We start from the raw sequence: 22443 nt of genomic DNA, 5'->3' as shown, positions 1-22443 counted from the left end.
GATTTGCAAAGATCTTCCATTCCACAGGTTGTCTTTTCACTTTGTTTTTTGTTTTGTTTTCTTTGACATGCAAATGTTTTTAAATTTGGGGGTAATCCATTTGTCTATTTTTGCTTTTGTTGCCCATGCTTTTGGTGTTATATCCAAGAAATCACTGTGAAATTCAATGAAGCTTTTCCCAACATTTTCTTCTAGGAGTTTAAAAGTTCAAGCTCTTAGGTTTTATGTTGTTAATTCATTTTGAGTTATTTTTTGCATATGGTATAAAGTATGGGTCTAACTTCCTTATTTTTCATATGAATATCCAGTTTTCTCAACACCATTTGTTAAAGAGACTGTCATTTCCCTCTTGTGTAGTCCTGGCACTCTTGTTGAAAAGGAACTTGGCCCATAAACACAAAAGTTTGTTTCTGAGTTCTCTATTCTGTTCACTAGTCTACATTAACTTTATGTCCATGCCACACCATCTTAATTACTGTTGCTTTGTAGTATGTTTTGAGATAAGGGAATGTGAGGATTCAAACTCTGTTCTCATTAAGATACTGCTTTGGCTCTCTGGGGTCCTTTGAGACTCCACAGGAATTTATGATTTTCTTTTCATTTTCTGCAAAAAATGCCACTGGGATTTTTTTAATGTTTATTTTTGAGAGAGAGTGAGCGAGAGCAAGCAGGGGAGGGTCAGAGAGACAGAGGGAGACAGAATTCCAAATAGGCTCTGCACTGTCAGCACACAGCCTGATACAGGGCTTGCACTCACAAACCGTGAGATCATAACCTGAGTCAAAACCAGGAGGACAGGTAACCAACTGAGCCAACCTAGATACCCCTCTATTGGGACTTTGATAGGACTGCACTGAATCTGCAAATCACTTCTGGTAGAATGGATATTTTAACAATACTCAGCCTTCCAATCCACAGACCTGGGATGTCTTTCCATTTATTTATGTCTTTCTTTAGTTTCTTTCAGCAATGTTTATAGTTTTCATTGTACAAGTCTTCTGTTTCCTTGGTTAGGGTTCTTCCTGAGTATTTTATTCTTTTTGATGCAATTCCAAATGGGACTGCTTTCTTAATTTCCATTTGGGATTGTTCACTGTTAGTATTTAGAAGCAGAACTAAGATTTTGTATCCTGCAACTCTGATGAATTTGTTTATCAGTTATAACAGTTTTTTGTGGAATCTTCAGCATTTTCTATATAATAGATCATGTCATGTATGAACAGAGATGATTTTACTTCCTTTCCAATTTATGTTTTATTTCTTTTTCTTACGTAATTACTCTGGCTAGAATTCCTAGTACTGTGTTGAAAAGCACTGGCAAGGGTGAGCGTTCCTGTTCCTGATCTCATGGGAAGGCCTTTCAGTCATTCTCTATTATCATGTTCGCTGTGGGCTTTTCAGGTATGGCTTTTACTATGTTGCAAAGGCTTCCTTCTATTCCTAGGGAGTTGAGGGTTTTTAGGACAATAGGGTATTGAAATGCTTTTCTGCTTCAATTTAGATAATCATGTGGTTTTTGTCCTTCATTTTGTTAATGAGGTATATTACACTGATTTATTTTTACATGCTGAACCATCTTTACATTCCAGCTACAGAGCCTATTTGGTCATGGTGTGTGATTTTTTTTATTGTTTCTGTCTGGTTTTGGGATCAGGGTAATGCTGGCTTCAGAGAATGAGTTTGGGAGTATTCTCTCCTCTTCAATTCTTTGTGGAAAAGTTTTAAAAGGACTGGTGTTTGGTAGGATTCTCTAAACATAAGGTAGGATTCTCTAGGGAAGGCATTGGGGCACTGGGGTTTTTTTCTCCGTTAGGAGATTTTTGGTGCTTCAGTTGCTTCACTAGGTATAGGTCTGCTCAGGTTTCTTATGTCTTCATGATTCAGTCATAGTAGGTTGAATGTTTCTAGGAATTTATCTATTTAAGTTATCCAGTCTGTTGGAATATAATTGTTCAGAGTAGTTTGTTATAATTCTTTTTATTTCTGTCATATTATTGTAATATCTTCATCAACTGTAATATCTTCTCTTTCATTTCTAATTTTAGCTATTGCAGTCTCTCCTCTTTGTTTAGTTTAGCTGAGGGTCTAACAATTTTGTTGATCTTTTGGAAAAACCAACTCTTGGTCTCACTGTTTTTTTCTATTGTTTTTCTATTCTCTGTTTCATTTTTCTCTCTACTAATCTTGGTTATTACCTTCCTTCTACTGACTTTGGGTTTCGTTTTTTTTCCTTTTTCTAGTATCTTGAGGCATAATGTTAGCTTGTTGATTTGAGATCTTCTTTTTTAATTAAGTATTGACTACTATAAACTTCCCTCTTCCTACTGCTTTTGCTGCATCCCATAAGTTTTGGTATATTGTGTTTTCTTTCTCATTTGTCTCCTGATTATTTTCTAAATTCCCTGTGACTTCTTTGATCCGTCGTTGTTTAAGAGTGTGTTGTTTAATTTTCACCTATTTGTAGATTTTCCTGTTTTCCTTCTGCTATTGAGTTCTAGTCTCATCCCACTATGGTCAGAGAAGATACTCTGTATGACTTAAACTTGTTAAGGCTTATGTTGTGACCTAACACGTGATCTACCTTGAAGAATGTTCCACGTGTACTTGAGAACATTATGTAATCTACTGTTGTTGAGTGGAGCATTATATACTTTGTAAGGTCCAATTGGTCTATAATGTCTAAGTTCTCTGCTTCCTTAGTGACTTTCTGACTGGTTATTTTGCTTACAACTGAAAGTGTAGTATCAAGTCGTCTACTAATATTATGTTGCTTTCTTGTTCTCCCTTCAATTCTGTCAGCAATTACCTCATATATTTGGGAAGGAATTTTAATAATATAAAAAGGCTGGAGTCAAACTATCTTCCCTCAGAAAAAGACTGGATAAAAAAGTTTTTAAGAGCCACATCAAATATAGTATTACTAACTAATTCATGAGCTAATAACTTTTTCCATCTTGTGTCTGAGATTTTATAAATTATAAAAGACTAAGATGTAGGACAAATAACATTTAATTTCTTTTTAAATTCTTTGCTTCTTTAAGGATACAATAACTTCATCTTAGATTAGTAGGATTTCAATATTCAAAGCTTTCAACATCAGGCCTGCCTGAACGATCCAGGCAAATCAGGAAACAGCTGTGTCCCCTCAGTTTTCATACCTTCTCCCCAATTTAGATATATTTGATTAATTATAGAAAAGGTCATTACAATGTCAAAGTAATTTACTCCTAGTTTTTCACATAGTTTTGTATAATAACCACATCCAATTACCTCTCCCTACAACTGGTGGACCTAACATCAAACTAATTAAGCAATAAAGCTTATTTCAAGAAAGTGTGCAAACGGAGAAGCAGCGAGAGAGGGAGGGAGAGGGAATGGGGGGGACAAGAGAGAGAGTGTTATTTTAATATGCATAACCAATTCAGTGATTCAGGCTAAATAGAATAGTTTTTAATTGGTGGATTCTTACAATGTAGACATTGTTGGCAAAATGGTTAAGCTAAATGTGTGGGTAAATCATGGCTAGATTTCTATTCAAAAGGATATTATTTTTAAAAATGCAGTTTTAGGGGTGCTTGGATGGTTCAATCAGTTAAGCACCCAACTCCTGATTTCAGCTGAGGTCATGATCTCAATGTTTGTGAGTTCGAGCCCCATGTCAGGCTCCTTGCTAACAGCACAGAGCCTGCTTGGGATTCTCTCTCTCCCTCACTCTCTGCCCCTTCTCTGCTTGTTCACTTACTCTCTCAAAATTAATTAAAATAAACATTTAAAAATGCAATTTTAATAAATACACCTAGATAATACATATTCTTTATTTGAACACTTTATACTTGAATCTGAGAGATAATCATTAGTCACAAGCAATACTTAAATATATCTTACTAAGAATAGAAAATTTTTATAGACTTAAAAATTTGGTTAGATTCCAAATCCTATGACTAAATAATAATGTCTTTGTACTTTTCAGAAAATGTGACAAAGGTAGGCATATTTCACAAGTAAACATAATATTGTAAATACTGGGAATACTTCATAAAAAAAGGAAACTGTATGCTGAATCTTCTGGCAAACGAATATTAGTTAACACTTACTGGACACAGTAGAGAAACCCTCAGGCTGGTTGTGGCTATTTCACTGTCTGGATCCGCAGTCAATTTCTCTTTAACTGACATTCATTAAAGAGAAAACAAATAGAACATGCTGATTAAAGATACATCAGTGATGCAACATAAGAACAAGGAACTTAAAATGTGGAAGCTTAAAAAAAAATGAACTCAAAAATAATTTGTTCAATTATTTCCAATTAACTGAATGGAAAGAAAAAAACAATTATATGGTTTATTATTTCTTCTCATCCATGGAACAAAAACTGCATTGCGTTAACATAAAGGAAATTTGTATAGTAAATTGACATATTCAACTGATGGCAGAATCTTTTCCTTTTATAACTCAAAGAAACTAAATAAAGTCGTTCTTTCTTTTAAGTTATGACCAATCTTATATCTTAATAAATTAATAGTGTAGATAATAGAATTACCAACATTTACAAATTTTCCAAAGCTCAGATAATAAAATACATTAATATATTTTATATGATATATTAATTATCCTATTTTTCATTAATTCTATTTTCAAATTATAAAAAAGCTCAATTGCTTTTCTTCCACATAATTATTTGAGTTTTACATTTATTTATCCACAAACTAATTATGCTATTTTAGGCAAGTCAATTCTCCTCTCTGAGTTTAATTTTGCTTCTAGCTATTTTGCTAGTTCTTATTTTAGAACTCAAACTAGATAATCTCTAGGTCTTTTCAGTTCAAACTTCCTATGGTTCTTAAGAGCCAAGGCACCAGTAATAATGGCTATTCTGTTACTTTCTATCAGTCTTACATAAGAAGGACCTTTACACGTCTCATCTGGAATCCCGAGACATATTTTTACTTCTGAAAACTTCAGTTTGGAACTTTACTTAAACTTCAGCATGGAGACGAGGCGGAAGCGCCTGAATGTAGTACTCTAAAAATTCTAGAGATTGTTCCACAATGACTCTAAAGTCTGTATGTGTAAGGAGGGCCCAAGTGGAGTGGCTGTGCACATAGTCAATCACACAAGTTCAGAGCTGTGGCACAGCTAAGTGTGACAAGAGAGTTAATATATAGTAGAATTAAGAAAATGGGGAGCAGAAATATATTCAGATAAGGAAGAATGATTTCAGAGTAGATGTCTGTTGTGCTGATAACCATTTATGAGAATTAAGAGTCCTGTCTTTATTAAAGACGTGATCTTTACAACCTGGATTTTTTTTTTTTTTGAGATAATCCCTGGGTTTTAGTTTGGGAAATATAGTTATCACATCACTTGTGCTATATAATGACACGTGTAAATTATGGAAAGTATACCTGTATTGTTACAGACCTAATCTTACTCAACCCTTTCTTAAAAGATACATTTAACAAATAGTATCTTCTTAAAGGTAACATATAACTGCCATACAATAAAAACATGTAAACAGAATTGTAAGGTGATTACTAACCATTCTGCATACCTGCAGCACCCTATCACCACCCTACACAGGGCACTGAGAACACTATGGAATTGATCTATTTAAACTTCCATTGAAATAAAGCAATACCACAGACCAGAATATCAACTTTATGCAAAAGAGAGTTCAGTGGTTAGTACTTCCCAAAGAAATTGAAACAGGAGAGGCAACCTGAAGTAGTGGTTAAGCATACGGGATCTTAAAAAAAAAAAAAGAAAGAAAGAAAGAATACAGCCCAACTTACAATTCAGACTTTAGCCTGGTCATTTAACCTTTCTGTGCCTCAGTTTCATCACCTTATAAATGGTAACAACAGCACTTTATAGCAATGTTAGTTAATACACACAAAATGCTTTAAAATAGCCTAATATTATCCTAAGTAAATATTTAGCTACTGCTACTTTAAAAAATGTCATTTGGGGGCGCCTGGGTGGCTCGTCTGCTAAGCCTCCAACTTCGGCTCAGGTCAGATCTCACATTCGTGGGTTCGAGCCCCGCATCAGGCTCTGTGCTGACAGCTAGCTCAGAGCCTGGAGCCTGCTTCCAGTTCTGTGTCTCCTTCTCTCTCTGCCCCTCCCCCTCTCATGCTCTGTCTCTCTCTGTATCAAAAACAAATTAAAAAAAAAATTTAAAAAATGTCATTTGTATGTTCACTTTCTCTAAGAGATGGCAGAATTTTATGAAATTATTTTAGAATCAGCTTGTCAACTTCTATTTAAAAAAAATAGAAGAAAAAAGGAAAAATTGCCTTTTGCCTTTGCTACTATAGACTCAATTTTGGTCAATTCTTTCATGTAAAGATACTTTTAAAGATCCTACTAGGATCTTAATTGGACTGAATTTATAGGTCAACTTGAAGAGAACTGACATCTCTACAGTAACAATACTGAATGTTCCGATCCATTAACATGTTATATGTCCCCATTATTCAGGTCTTATTTTAATTTTCCTCAGCACTGTTTTAAAGTTTTCAGCAACACATATTGCACACATTTTATGTGACATATTCCTAAGTATTTCATATTTCTGGATTTTGTAGTAAACTGTTTTCCTAATTTCACTACTCAGTTGTTCAGTGCTAACAGAAATATAACTGATTTATAAGTTGATCGTGTATTCTGCAACCTTGCTTAAATTCATGTACTAGTCTAGTTGCTTTTTAGTAAATTCTTTGTTTCCTACACAATGAAGTCATCTTCAAATAAAGATAATAATTAGTTATTCATTTCTAATCTGTTGCTTTAATTGGGTTAGCTTTTTTTCTTGCTTTATTGTTCTAGCTAGGATCTCAAAGGCAATGCTGAACAGAAATATTAAGAGGTGATACTCTTGCCTTTTTCCCAACTTGGGAGTAAAGCATCCTCGTTTCTCACAACTAACTATAATATTAGCTAAAGGCTTTTTGTAAATATCATTTATTACACTGAGGCAGCTCCCTTCTCTTCTATTTTGCTGAGTATGTTATCATGAATAGACACAGAATTTTGACCAGATGTTTCTCCTGCATCAGTGGAGATGGTCATATAATTTTTTCCTTTTTTAAGTTTGCTGAGAAGGTAAATTATACTGACTGATTTTCACATATACTGTGTGAACCTAATATGCCTGGGATAAACTCTATTTGGATATTATAGATATCTTTTTAATTTCAATTAAAGTATAGTTGACATACTGTATCATAATCTTTTTACATATCAACTTAGAATTGACTTAGCCAACAATTCTGAGAACAAAGTTGGAAGACTCTCTTTGACTCCAACACTTACTATCAAGCTACAGTAACCATTAGTGTTATACTGACATAAGAACAGACATATAGGTCAAGGGAAAATAACAGTCCAGAAACAGATTCTATACCTATGGTCAACTGGGTTTTTGAAAGGTAATTGATTAAATACAGAAAAAGACAGTCTTTCCAAAAATGTTGCTGGAACTGGGTATCCATCCATATGAGGAAAATGAACCTCTAGCCCTACCTTGCATCATATATAAAAATTCACTTCAGAAAAAATATCTGTGAGCTCAGGCTAGGCAAAGACTTCACAGAATGCAAAAAGCACAAACTATAAAAAGAAATTGGGAAAAGATCTGAACAGACATTGCATCACAGAAGCTATGAGGACTAGCAAATAAGCAGAGGGCATCAATTAGTCATTAGGAAAATGCAAATTAAAATCATGATGAGATACTACTATATACTGACCAAAACAGCTAAAACTCAAAGCAACTTGACAATACCAAATGTTAGTGAAAATACAGGAAAAACTCAAAATCGCATAATTGTTGGTGGGAATACAAAAATGACATATGCATTTTATAAGAAACTGCCAGTTGTGTCATGTGACCGCACTCCGAGTCCTAAATATTTACCCAAGAGAAATAAAAACATACGTCTACAAGAGCAGGCTATACATATGCAGAATATAAATATTTACACAGCTTTATTTATGATAGTGCAAAACTAGAAACAACCTAAATGTCCATCAATTGATAAATGGATAAACAAATGATAGTTCAGATAAATGGACTACTACTCAGTAATAAAGAGGGGAAAAACTACAGGGATGAACCTCAAAAGCATTATACTAAGTTCAAGAAGCCAGAAATAAAAAGCTACATGGTGCAGGCCTGGAAATATCGAACATTTTAGAAAAGACAAAATCACAGAGACAGAAATCACATCAACGGTTATAGGAACTGAGAAAAGGGGGCTGAGATGAACTGCAAGGGACCACAGAGGAACTTTCTGGGATGAAGGATGTTCTACATTTTGATTATGGCAGTGGTTCATGATTGCATACACCTGTAAAATTCACCAAACTGTACAATTCAAAAGGTGAATTTTTACTTTTGTAAACTATACTTCAATAAACATAACCAAAAGAAAAAAGAGATAAGGAGGGGGGGAATCATGTTAAATTTAGTCACAGCAAGTAAAGAAAAAGAAAGTAACCAATGTCCTTATGAGCAAGGAAGTAAAAAATACAGACAGGTTATAAGGTTTACCCTGCAACATCAAACAATGTGTGGCAAGTCTTCTGGGAATTAAGGGTTTTCTGTATCACTGGTGAAGTATTTCTGTATCAGTGGTAACAGTATCTTATTATATGACTTATAAATGAAGTTGTATTAGACACATTTAAAATGTTTGTGGGTTCGAGGCCCGTGTCAGGCTCTGTGCTGACAGCTAGCTCGGAGCCTGGAGCCTGTCTTCAGATCCTGTGTCTCCCTAACTCTCTGGCCCTCCCCTGCTCGCGGTGTCTCTCTCTCAAAAATAAATAAAACATTTAAAAAAATTAAGTTTAATCGTTTAAAAAATCTGTTGTCATGATCTATGAGAGGTAGGAACTAGTCTGTGGCTATATTGAATTTAAATTAAGAATAATTTAAAATTCAGTTCCTCAGTTGCACTGGTCACATTTCAGAGCTCACTAGGCACATGTCAATGGCAGCCGTCACCCAGAACAGTGCAGAGGTACGCTGCCATCAGCACAGACTTCCTTTTCTGTTGCTCTGGGGTTTTTATATACATTTTATCATTCCTCAGTATCAGATTATTTTACAGTTATCCTTTTAGAATTTTAAGGCTGTAAACAACTGAATATATTAAGTTCAATACTTTATCTTATAGGCAAAGAAATAGGCACAGAGACCAAATTTTTATTCTGTATTTCCTTAAATCCGTGTACCTCAAAAAATCTGAGGCTCTACTATGTGCCAGGAACTGTGTGTGAGGAATTCAAGACAAGTAAGATTAAATTCCTATCCAGAGAAACTCAAGAGTCTAGCTGAGGGTTGAGCCGCTCAGGGGGGTCATCTCTATGTTCTCAAAAGAAATGTGTTCAGGAAGCTAGCCGAAAGTGAATGCGTCTGCTCCAGGGGTTCTGAGACGCCTCCTTGGAGAAAGGGAAACACAAAGGATAACTGGAGTCAGGCAAAGAACAGGGAAGTTTGGAGGCACAGAGAACAATGCTAGCAAAAGCAGTGCAGAAAGGAAAAGAATCCAGTACTTTTGGAATATAAAACACAAGAAGGGCGAATACAGAAGACACTGGGGAGTAGCAAGCAGGGGACACGACACAGAAAGCTGCATCTGCCGTGCTAACAAAGTTGCGAGCTTTTACTCTACCAATGTTACAAAGCCACAGATTGCAAGGGAATGGTAAACTTAGGTCTGTGCTCATCACTTAGGTTGCTACCAGGAGAGAGATGTGAAGTGGGACTGAGAAAGAAGAGGGACAGATTACTTAAGAATAGGTTTTTTAAATAAAGGCAGATTTTGAGAGCTTAAATGAGGGCAATGACCATAGGGAGAGAGAGAGAGAAGAAGACAGACTTAGGCTGGAAGTTTGAGAGGATTCAGGGAGTTTAGTTTTAAATACTTGAAATTGGGGGCGCCTGGGTGGCTCAGGTGGTAAAGCATCCGACTTCAGCTCAGGTCATGATCTTGCAGTCCCTGAGTTCAGGCCCGCGTTGGGCTCTGTGCTGACGCTCAGAGCCTGGAACCTACTTCAAATTCTGCGTCTCCCTCTCTCTCTGCCCCTGCCCTGATGGCATCTCTCTCAAAAATAAACTTGAATTTCAGGATCCAAAAGGATGTTTCAGTGAAGGTGGTTAGCTAACTATACGTATCTATATATGAAATTCAGGAGAAGGTCCAGGATGAGATATGTGCTAATTTAAACCACAAGATCAGATGTGATTATGTAAAAGTGGGCCCAAGATGACACGCCAGGGAAAACAAACATTTAGGATGCTTCCCTTAAGAGAATCTACTGAAGGCAAGTGATTGAGAAGAAACAATTTCAAGGATAGAGTGGTTGGCATGATATGCAGCAAAAATATTTAAGATGAAAACTGAAAAGATAAACTTTAAATCTGGCAATCAGACGGTCACTTGTGACATCTACAAGAGAAGTTCCAGCGGAACGACTGGAGGTGAAAGGGCACAGTGGGTTGCAGTGAGGAGGGAGAAAAAAGCAAATGTAGACTACTCTTTGAAAAAAGTAGGAGGACAACAGGAAGACAGAGCACTCTCTACCTAGAGAACAGTTTGTTTTTATATCTTTTAAAGGATGAAAAAGACCTGACAGAGAAGGCTGACAAGAAGAGCGTATAGAGAGGGAGGGACCAAAATACAGGACAGAGAACAGGTCTCATAATACTGCTTCTGGGCATCTCCAACCAGATGCCTCACAGAGATCGCGTATAAATACCAGTGTAAGCATGTACTGACCCCTCCCATCTTCTCCGCGTTGTTTGCCATTTCAGTAAATAGCATTACCATGTAACCAGTTTAAGAAGGCCTTGACTTCTCCTTTTTCTTCCCTCCCGACATGTAATCCGTCACCATTGCTACCCTTCAACACTTCTCAAACAGTCAACCTCTACACCATCATAATTACCTACACTCAAGACACCATCACGTCTTACCGGGACAACAGGTTCCTAACTGGCCTCACTGCATCAGTCTAGTCCCTCCTCAGGTCAGTCTTCAGAACAATCTTTTTATTTTCTTTTTGTAAAGTTTATTTTTGAGAGAGAGAGAGAGACACACACACACACACACACAGAGACAGAGAATGAGTGTGTGTGTGTGTGTGAGAGAGAGAGAGAGAGAGAGAGAGAGAGAGAGAGAGAGAGAGAGAGCGCGAGCGCGCGCGGGCACGGCATAGCACAAGGGGGACAGAGGGTCCAAAGCACACTCTGCACTGACAGCAGCGAGCCTGATGAGGGTGAGATCATGATCTGAACCGAAGTCAGACACTCAACCACCTTTACGTCATCCTCTACACCTTTATGTCATCTGTATGAACTCACCCCATGGCTATCTCTCTGGCCACTGTCCTCCTTGGTTCTCTCTTTTCCAGCTCTACTGGCTTTGTGTCTTGGCATATTCCCCTCTCTTCTTGGGCGTACCTCCGCCTCATCCTTATAATCTTGTCTTTAAACATCACAGCACCAGAGAGGACTATGTTCTGTGGTTACCTCCAGAGCTCCCTGTCTTTCTTCTTTAAGGCACATGTCACAACTATAATTCATTAGTGACTTGTTCAATCATTTAATTCTGTCTCTCCCACCAGACTGCAAACTTCTGAAGGATGCAGAGACGGTGTGTGTCTTGTTTAATGCTATATTCTCCTGTGCCTGGAACACTGTAGACTCTTAAATATAATTTCTTGAGTGAGAAGAATAAATGAATAGAAGATTAACTTTGAGCAGAAAAAGGGACACTTCCCCCTGAGACTGAAGACAAGAAGGAAGGGCGGTTACAAATGTAGATAAGCTGAAGAGCAGTTACGGGGAAACTAAGATAACGGAAGCAGCGGGCAGCTGAGAGTGTGAACACCTTATAGCCCCGGTTTCCTCGCAATGGCAGTGTGCTTATATGAGAGGGGAACAGTGTTTGAGTAAAGTGTGGCCAAGGTTTAAAGTGACAACTGCAGGGGAGAAGGAGAGGGGGACAGGAACGTGATAAAAAAATAGTAAGCAAAGGGCTGTTTTTGTGATTGAGGGGACAACGCGACACAAAGGTGGAAACCACAAGACAAAAATCTACCAAATCAAATGAATTAGAGTAGACTTCTCTGTGAGAAGTCTCAATATTATGGAGTTTATTCTTTAAAGAACACAATAGTGCCTGATTTGATGAATAAAACTTTGCCAGCAGAATTTACTGATAAGAATGACTTACAGTGCTTATATTTTTAGGTAATTTGATTCTTCAAAAATATCCGAGAAATCTGTCAACATTTTCTTCAGTCAAGTTGTTTTATACAATCTTCTAATTACAAGTTAATTTGTTGGGAAAGTTATTTCTTTATAGATAGCATAAAGACAAACAATCTGTTGCTTAGACAATTACAACGAATGTCTTACTGGTAGGATCCAAATTAATGTTTTACTGGTTCTCCAGGCCAGTAAGTAAGAGAAGAAAAAACTGCCACAAAAATCCCACCCCATCTGCAACTACTCTTCACTCCCAGCACTGGATCAGAGAGCGAATAGGTAGCCTCTGAAGTAAGAAGTCTTTATTACTTAATAGTGGCTAACAGTGGTTTCTTCCAGAAAACAAAATAATTCTAGGCTCACCTTCCCACTTCCCTCCAGACGGTGCTACAAGTACAAGTGGAAAAGAGTTAACAGCCTGAGCAAAAACAGCTTGCCTTACTACCCCCCCCACCACCACTCCCACCACCACCATTATTATTAAGTAGAACAGCCTCGTCTGCCTTATTTGCGGGTATTTCTTTCTCCACACAAGTTCACAGAATTCCACAGCACTGACTGGATGAGAATCTAGCACTGTGTGGCAGATATGAAGATTCTCAGTAGAATGACCAGAAATGGACTTCAGCAAGTGTGAAAAAGAAAAGGTCTCCTGCACGCTCCTTTAAAACAGATGTGTGTCCCTTTTTACTCTGTCCCTGCCAACCTTCCTCTCCCCTAGACCCCAAACCAGTGTGGTCATTCTAGCTCTCTACTGTCTTTTGAGGAATGTCTATAGAGGCATTAGCCGAAAGTATGGTCCTCTTGACTCAGGATTACCTGCATTTTAAAAAAGGGTCCTTTTAATGCAGAAAAATGCTTCAATGAACTATTGTTGAGGGTATATTTCTATTCAGAGGTAATGGGATCTTTTAATCCAGCACAGAAACAGGTTAGAGAAAAAGATAAAGGCTATGCCACAAAGGAAAGTGAGGGAAAAGCCAGTCTTACTACTTTATTAGTTCTTTCCACCAGAGTATGACTAACTATAAATCTGAGAGGAGACTTCATTAGTCAACTCACATCAAGAATCTGTAAAGAGTAGCTATCTAATCCCTGCCTGTAAAGTTTTGTTCCCTAGGTGTCCAGCCCCATCCCTGAATCCATCCATGAAGAATCTATCCTCATAAAAGCAGAAAAGAAGAACTTAGTTCACCTCTTGGGAAAGACAGCCAACCTCTAGCCTTAACCCTCAAACCTGAGGCCAGAACAGTCAATTTGCAGAAATGACTAGATCGCAAATCCAACACAACAAAACGAACCATCTAGTTATTTATAACTATAAACTCAGACTTTGGAGGAACTTTAGAAATCATGTGGTCACAACCTCTTCTTACAGATGAGGAATATGAGGCTCTGGGGAGTAAAGCGACTTGTCCAAGGTTATGTAACTGACTAGGGGAACCTATTTCATTACTGCTTGTACCATCCCACAGGCTCCTTTTTACTTTATTGATGCAGGGACACAGTCCTCACATATCCCTGAACGTTCTTCCTGGATCAGCCTTAAATCTAAAATCATTCTTATGAAATACACACCAAAATTTCCTGTCTCCTAGAATTTCTTAAACATTTATTTACTTCATGAAATTTTAGTAACATATTCTTCCATATTCATTTACTGGCTTTCCAAAGTTAATTTTAAAATCAGTAACATGCAGATTATAAAACATAAGTCAAATAAAGATATTAAAACTACTTTTAAGTCTTGATTTACTTTGCTCAGAAAACAAGTTTTCAGTGTTTTGAATCATCTATGAGAAGCTCTAGTGAAAAACAAAATTTCTTCTTGAAAATTTATTGAATAGAAAACACACTATTCTAACCTTTACCAAAATAGTTCAGCTACATAAATGAAATAAGTTTATCATACGTACTTAAAGCTCTAGAATGATCCGGATTCCTTATTCCCTTTGCTCGTAACCTCTGAAGAAGAACTGTTGAGGACAACTGTTTTACAAGATAGACTGCCATGGAATAGTTCTGGAAAAAAAAAAAAAAGATGTAGAAAACAAACAACATATGTAAGTAAATAGTACATCTATTTTAATCTCAAAACAATAGGGAGAGAATACTAACACTTCTTAAAGCACCTACTGTGTGGTCAGGCACTATCTTAGGTGTTTTTATGAACAGTAATTAATTTAGTCCTAACCAAAAAGCTGCTGAGGTTGTCATAAACCTACTTTTATGGACAAGGAAGTGAAGTGTAGAGAAGTAAAAGAATTTTGCAACTTTCAAGCAATAAAGTCAAGTCTGTCATGCTTCCATATTACCTGACTAACTGTGCTTGAAGCTAATCAATTTGTGGCACCTATATTTAAAAAAAAAAAAAAAGCTACTAAAATTAAATCTAAGCCAAGGCCAGTAAGCTGTCAAAATCACTATAAACCACACTTAGTAGGTACCAGATATACCTAAATAATAGGCCCTATTAAAACATTACAAACTAGATTGGCTTCCTAATCTATACCACTGCATCTCTCTTTATGTCTCTAAGTAGTTTTGAAAAGACCCTATGTGGTGGTCCATTATCACAGACAGAGGGAATATTAAAGATTCTCAAAGAGAAGCTGCTGGTTCGGCAGATGAATAGATGAATATCCATTACCAGCCAAGGACCAGTAGAGGAGATGGTAGCAGGAGAAAGTAACGAAGAAAACAGTTAATCACAAACCAAGGCAGAGCGAAGGGTACATGACTGGATATGAGGGAGAAAAGAGAGCTGAAGTTTATTCAGGGAGGAGGGAGATCTAACTGAGAAGGCCTACTTTCCATCTGGTATTGGGATCAAGAGGAAGATCAAGAGATCTGGAAAAGCAAAAGGAAAAACACTTACTGCCACCTATTAGATTATGATTACATACAGTTTCTGAAGCACTCTTAACACATACTATCTACTTCATTTAAACTTACGGAAGGCCTATAAGAGACAAGAAGAATAAGAATTTTTCTAAGTAAAAGATTCATGGAATGAAGGCACAAAAAGATATGTCATCTGCCCATGATCATGCAACTGCCTGGTGACAGAGCTGGCACTAGAAACCAGGAAGAAAGAGTATGGATGTCAGGACAATGGACTTCATGGCCAAAGCTAGTCAGTCCTCTACCATTCCTGCTTTCATGCACCTTGTTTGCTTTGACCCTCCCAACCTAGCCCAATGTATAGTCCACCTTGCAGACCTTTAAAAGTGCATTCCCCTCTTTTAACAGCAAGAGAAAATATCCCATGTATCCTTTGGCAGGCCAAAATTTCATCTGGAGTTCAGAAACCTATCATATTTTCTGGGGAAAGAAAATGAAGGGTCAAAAAGGCTAATTTACAAGGAATCTTAAAACTTGCCTAATTTTTAGAGTATACATATCAATCTAATTTAAAACTGAAAGGTGAGGCACCTGGGTGGCTCAGTCGGTTAAGCATACAGCTTCAGCTAAGGCCATGATCCCACGGTTTGTGGGTTTGAGCCCCGAGTTGGGCTCTGGGCTGACAGCACAGAGCCTGGAGCCTGCTTCAGATTCTGTAACTCCCTCTCTCTCTCTGCCCCGCCCCCTTTCATGCTCTGTTTCTCTCTGTCTCAATAATAAATAAACATCAAAAAAAATTTTTTTTAACTGAAAGGCTTCTTCTGGGGGGGAAAACCTTATTCACCTTTATTATTTATTTGATTAATGTTTTATGTATGATAGAAACTAGAAAAATGCTAATTAACACTGTGAAATTATGTACTGACAGCTTGAGTCTTCAGTACTAGAAATTACCCTCAGGCTTTATATAATTTTTTAAGGAGAGATCAAGTAGAAACCACAACTACAAGTTTAATGAAAAGGTACATTCACTCTAGTTGGAACATGTAACAAATTAAAAAAAGAAGCAGCAAAAAGAATGTGAGGTATTAACAAATGCCACTTGTACTGATAATATGGAACTTAATTCTATAGCACTTGAAAGAGATTCAGCAGCAAAAAATCCCCAAACTTTACAGTGGCATAATATTTCATTCGTAAATGATAATACATTGTTTTTGCTAGCCCTTCAATTACTACTTAACTCTCAACTACTCAGAAATATTGCATTACACAGAGGTTTTTGTCAAGTGCCTTCTCAAAAGTCTTCAAAACTGTCTATCAAGTTCACAGCACATTTTTCTGTATAACTAAGATATAATCTACTCATTAAGTGCCCTTTATACCAGTATCTAAATAACTTTTCTCTAAACAATGAGAGTCTAACTCTCAATCGGTTAAGTGTCTGACTCTTGATTTTGGCTCAGGTCATGATCTTACGGTTCATGAGTTCAAGACCTGCATCAGGCTCTGCACTGACAGTGTGAAGCCTGCTTGGGATTCATTCTCTCTCTCTCTCTCTCTCTCTCTCTCTTTCTCTCTCTCTCTCTCTCTCTCTCTCTCTGCCCCTCCCCTGCTCTCTCAAAAAATAAAATAAAATTTAAAAACTTAAAAAAATTTGTTGATAAAATTGAGATATAATTGACATAAAATGTATGAGTTTAAGGTACACAACATGTTGATTTGATACACTTCTATATTTTAAGAGGTTACCTACCACCTTAGCTTTAGCTGACATTAACTCTTCTATTTCCTTTGGAGATATACTTCTAAAACATTTCTCAGTGGCAACTTGTAACTCAAATTAATCCCCCAAATAGTAAGAGATCCTAAAGTAACTAATCAGAGTATCTTTACAAGCTGAATTAAAACTAGTGACAGAAAAACAATCTAACAAGTTATCATCTCAGCTTTGGTAAAGAATGATTTTCCTTCATTAAAAAAAAAAAAAGAAGAAGAAGAAGAAGAAGAACTGTCTTTCAATGTTTTACTTCAAAAAGGTCTCCAACTTGTAGACTGGGGTCTACACAAAGATCTTATCTACTAGCTACGACAAGACCGCCTTCAGATCCCTGAAGATACTGTCTTCTCTCTGAGGCTGGAAAGGCTCCCCTCTCTCCTCTAAGGCCGTACACCAGCCTACTCCCCTGCTCTCCCACAGCCTGAGCCTTCTGTCAGAGTTCACTGCAAACACCCCACCCAGGAGGCTATACTTTTCATACATGGGCAAAAAGACCAACACAAAACAAAAAACATTTTCAATACCCTCTTCAAAAGGGAGACCAAAGGGGGAATCCCAAGGTACACTAGAAGTAAAACATTTAAAAGAATTTCAAAAACCTAATGGTGACATATTAATTAGGCAAAGGAAAAAATATAATCTGGATAGTTGTCAAAAGGGATGCTGATAAAACTGACAATCCATGCCTCACAAAGATATCCAGGAAAAGAGCAATATGAAAGTAAGTTCTATCAAAAATTAATACTTGGGACACTAGTAGTACCCTCATTATCATACGGAACAAGCTAAGCATCCACTGGCACACCCATTATTTAACATTGTTCTGAAGGTTCTAGTCAGCACAACAGAACAAAAACAAGAAATTAAGACATAAATACTAGGATTATCATTTCAAACTCCAAACTGCCTACCTGGAAATATCAAGGAACCACTTAAAAAGCTGATGGAATCAGTATATGAAAATTTACATACTAAGTAAATATTCAACAATAACTAGCTTTTAAATAAACCAACAATAAATTCTTTAGAAAAAAATGTATACTTACAATAGAAATAATAATAAACAGCACAGAATTTTTTTTAATTTAATGTCTTTTTTAAAATGTTTTTTAAAAATCTTTTTTATTTATTTTTGGGACAGAGAGAAACAGACCACAAGTGGGGGAGGGGCAGAGAGAGGGAGACACAGAATCTGAAACAGGCTCCAGGCTCTGAGCTGTCAGCACAGAACCCGATGCGGGGCTCAAACCCACGAACCGTGAGATCATGACCTGAGCTGAAGTTGGACACTTAACCGACTGAGCCACCCAGGTGCCCTAGAATTAATCTTTAAAAATGGAAGATTATAAGAAACCTGTTAAATTACCAGGGAACATAAAAGAGGATTTGAATAAATGGAGAAACATAAAGTTCCTGGAATGGAAATATTAAATACTATAAATAAATTAAACCAAACAATATACTAATTTAAAGCAACTTCATTCACATTCCCAGAAAGATTTGGGGGAGTAAAGCAGGAAAACAGGGCTCCCTCCCCATAATTACTTTTCCAACACCTTCACTCAGAACCTCCCTCACTTTCAGGCTAATACACGCCCTCCTCCACTAACACTGCAGCAATATCATGCTCCTGGGAGTGACCTCTGCACGCTTTTGGACGCCAAACTGTTTACCACTCTGCAGAATGACCTGTGTAAACTCCTGTAAAGTTTTCATTTAAAAAAAGAATATCCTTGGGGCGCCTGGGTGGCTCAGCTGGTTGAGTGTCCAACTTCGGCTCCGGTCACCATCTCACAGTTCATGAGTTTGAGCCCTGCTTTGGGCTCTGCGCTGGCGGCGCCTGAAGCCTGCTTTGGATTCTGTGGCTCCCTCTCTCTCTGCCCCTCCCCAACTTGCTGTCTGTCTCTCTCCCTCTTTCTCTCTCTCTCTCAAAAGTAAATAAACATTAAAAAAAAAAAAAAAAAAAGAGAAAAACCGAAAAAAGAGAATATCCTGAACATTAACAGTACCTCACAGGCCCCGCAGGACTTGGGCCCTTCCGTACATATGCAGCCTCACCTTGTATATGGTGCTTCCTCACTCTCTGCCCTCGAGCCCCAGAGGCTCCCTCTCGGCCTCCTGGAAAGAACCCGGCTGACTTCTGCCACTGGGCTGTTGTGCAGGTCGTTTCCTCTGAACCTTTCACCCAAACTGCTTCCTGCTACCCTTCTCTTGCTCAGTCCCTACTTCCTCAGGGAAGCCCCACCCGATCTCTATTTCAAAGTGCCCTTTATATATTCTAAAATCACTACACACCTCTCCTTCATAGCCCTTCTAAAAAATGTTCACCTTTTTGTGTGTGACCACCTGGCCCCAAGATACTCCTTTTCTTGCTACGGTACTGCCAGTTTTGTACAGTGCATGGCATATGGGGAGCATTCAATAAATTTCAAATGAATTAATGAATAGATATGAGCTCGCATGATAAAACTGAAATAATCAACGACATTCTGAAATTGTCCTGGAAAAAGAGTGCAAGATGAAGAAACAATAGAGAAAAAGTTCAGAATCACACATAGGATAAATAAAAATCAAATATACAGTAACGCTGGCTTCTGCATCAGCATTTGTTTAGTTAACAGTGTTAGACCAAATGGCTATTTAAAAATGAAATTAAGTTTTTATTTCACACCACACATAAGTTGCAATGGATTAGATATTTAAAGGTAAAATAAGAAAACTCAGAAGTCTAGAAGAAAATATAAACAAATATTTATGCAAGCTTGGGAAAGGCAGATAGACTTAAGTGTGACAGAACTGAGGGGGAAAGCCTATTGAAAAAAACTCGTTAAAAATTGACTCTATAATAACTTAAATCTTCTAAACATTAAATAATTACATGAATGAAAGTAAAAGGGAAACAAACTAGAAACAAATATTTCCAATATGTTAAAGAGCCTAAGTCTTAATACATGAAGAACTGATAAATAATAAGTAAAACAGCAACAGAAGAAAACATATGCATACAATTTTAAAATGTTATAAAATTATAAAATTTATATATAAAATTTAAATCACAACAGACAAATATGTTCAATCTCAGTAATAGTAAAAGGAGCACTAATCAAAGCAACATGGTGCCATGATTTACCTACTAACATAGGTAGATTTTAAAGAACTACTGCTGGAGTGTAGGTCAACAGGCACACAAATAAACACTGAAGGAGAATAAATTTGTACAACTTCTGGTAAGGCAATCTGTCAATGTACACAACATTTCTTAAAATTCTGCACGCTCTTTGACTCAAATTCCACTTCTGAGAATTTAAGGAAATTATCGTGTACGTATGCAAAGCTATAGCAAGCAGGATGGTCGCTGAAATAGCAATGAATCAATCAATAAACCAACTAACTGCTCAAGAATAGGGAACAGGCTAAATTGTGGCATACTCATATTGGAATATGATCTAGCCATTTAAATCATGCAGATGCACATGGAATGAAATAAAAAGACGTTCATGATAAATTGCTGAGTGAAACTGGATCAGGTTATAAAACACTGAATACTGCATGATCCCATTTTTCAAATGGGAACATGTTGAAAATTCATTGTGAGACAAAAATAAATCCTTTTGCAACTCATTTTATAATATCATTTACATATAAGCTCAGGTAGCCATGGAGATTAACCTTTCCTTGCCATACAAAGATCTAGTAGAAATAAAAATTTACTTACTCTTCCAATTTCTGCAGTCCAAGAAACAACAATGGTGTTTGGTACTGTGGTGGACAATCGGACAAGTGAGGTGATATTAATTGGTCGGCTGGGTCGCTTTGGTTCCACACCATTTTTTGTAGGTGGAAGATAACCCTAAGAATGAAATGTAATTTATTTCTACTTATTTCCACAATCATTTCGACTTCCATTTCTAAAACAAGTTACCCCCCTCCAACAAACTACATATTAGAAAATATGAATTTTCATTAAAGAGTAGAGAAGTAAACATTTACAAGCGTTTACAAGGTTGTTTCTCTAAATAACCCTACCAACTCATTCTATAGGATGCCTGAGAAAAATACTGGCGATAGAACTTAAAAATGTCTAAAACTTAAGATTCTGGAACAATTCATTAAAGGCTTGGATAAGTGTATAAGGAACATCTTAAAGGTAACCGACAGCACCCCCACAGCATCATTCCTGTATTCTACTACAGGCTTCCAGACCCACATGAGTGCCACTGAGGTTTTGTGGAAACATTTCTTGTCCCCCAAATCCAGAATGACACTAAGGCTACCACACCCAACTCCCAACTCCTCGACTTTGTCTTCAGAGCTAATGTCACAGCTGTTAATTATACATAGTTGGTACAAGTGTTTCACTCAGCCACATGAATATATATCCAAACTAAAGATGTTTTCTTAATGAAAAACTATGGTCAACGACAGGTGTCATGACTAATGCATGCTATGCTGGCAATGCATTTAAAAAATAGCTTTTAGGACTTACTGGAAGGCTGCAAGGTTTTGTATTCACTTTCACACAAAGATTGGGTGGGAAGTGATCTTCTTGTGGACAACTGGTTTCTGATAAACAAAACCTAAACAATAAAGGACAAGTTTAACTTCCATTATTAAAGGATGACCTCAATATTTCTGTTCCACAGCTAATCTAAAAGGGTGTCAAACTTAACAACAACAAAAACTACTTAAAGCTAGACATTTCACATATTTCAACAAACTGAAAATAAATAATTCTGTCAATGTAGTTTTGGTGATCATGACTATCAACCTGTAGTTGTTGTCATATTTCCAATCACTCGCTTACTCATGTTCTAAAGAGGAAGAAGGAAAAAAAGCTTGGTAGTGGGATAAATTTAAGATATTCTGAATCAAAAAAAATTAAAGTGTTTCTTTAATATAGAACTTCTCAGAGCTAGGGTAACATGCATTGTAACTTTCTAGGAGGGAGATATAACACACACTTTCCCAAATTTATCTGCTTATAAAACTTTTTGTTTTGGATCTTAGCAGAACATACTGAAAAGGCCGTAAGTCCATCCCAGAACCAAATTCTATCCCCTAATCCAAGGTTTTCCATTATTCCCAGAGAAGTGATGATGCTGAAAAATAACATTATCATTTAAAATGCTATTTTAGACACTCCTGAAAACATTTATTTCTAAATTAAATGCATAATATTTTGGCAAAACTATAGAGGGCTACATAATTTATAAATGCTCATTCTGTTCATGCTTATACAGAAAAGAAATAAATTATTAATTTGCTATTTAAGACATCTTAATAACTTCCTTATTCCCAACATACAGCTGAGGCTCATCCCACCTTGAGAGCTTGTCTGGAGGCTCTAGCAGGGGAGCGCAGCTACTCGTATACCCTTGACCGAAGAACGGTCCTCCTCTATCGGGGATGGTCGTCCTCTTCGACCGAGCGCGCAGCTTCGGGAGGGACGCACATGGAGCGGTGAGGGAGGAAGGGGACACCCGCCTAGCCAGCCAGATCAGCCGAATCAACCCTGGCGATCAATGGGGTGACAGATGTCGCA

General features: G+C 37.1%; 1 protein-coding gene across 7 annotated transcripts in view; it reads right to left on the bottom strand.

The window, feature by feature from the left end:
* PIAS1 (protein inhibitor of activated STAT 1) overlaps positions 1-22443 on the bottom strand; it is a 123050-nt gene that overhangs the window by 15338 nt on the left and 85269 nt on the right. For all 7 annotated transcript variants that reach the window (XM_029950267.1, XM_029950269.1, XM_029950268.1 and 4 more), the window contains exons 5-8: positions 21388-21478; positions 20617-20751; positions 14194-14299; positions 4095-4168 (exon numbers count right to left, since the gene is read on the bottom strand). In XM_029950267.1, coding sequence (XP_029806127.1) covers positions 4095-4168; positions 14194-14299; positions 20617-20751; positions 21388-21478 — 406 coding nt within the window. The remainder of the gene's footprint in view (positions 1-4094; positions 4169-14193; positions 14300-20616; positions 20752-21387; positions 21479-22443) is intronic.

The sequence above is a fragment of the Suricata suricatta genome, chromosome 9, assembly GCF_006229205.1.
Source record: "Suricata suricatta isolate VVHF042 chromosome 9, meerkat_22Aug2017_6uvM2_HiC, whole genome shotgun sequence".
NCBI lineage: Eukaryota > Metazoa > Chordata > Mammalia > Carnivora > Herpestidae > Suricata > Suricata suricatta.
This window is presented reverse-complemented; position numbering and strand designations above follow the sequence as displayed.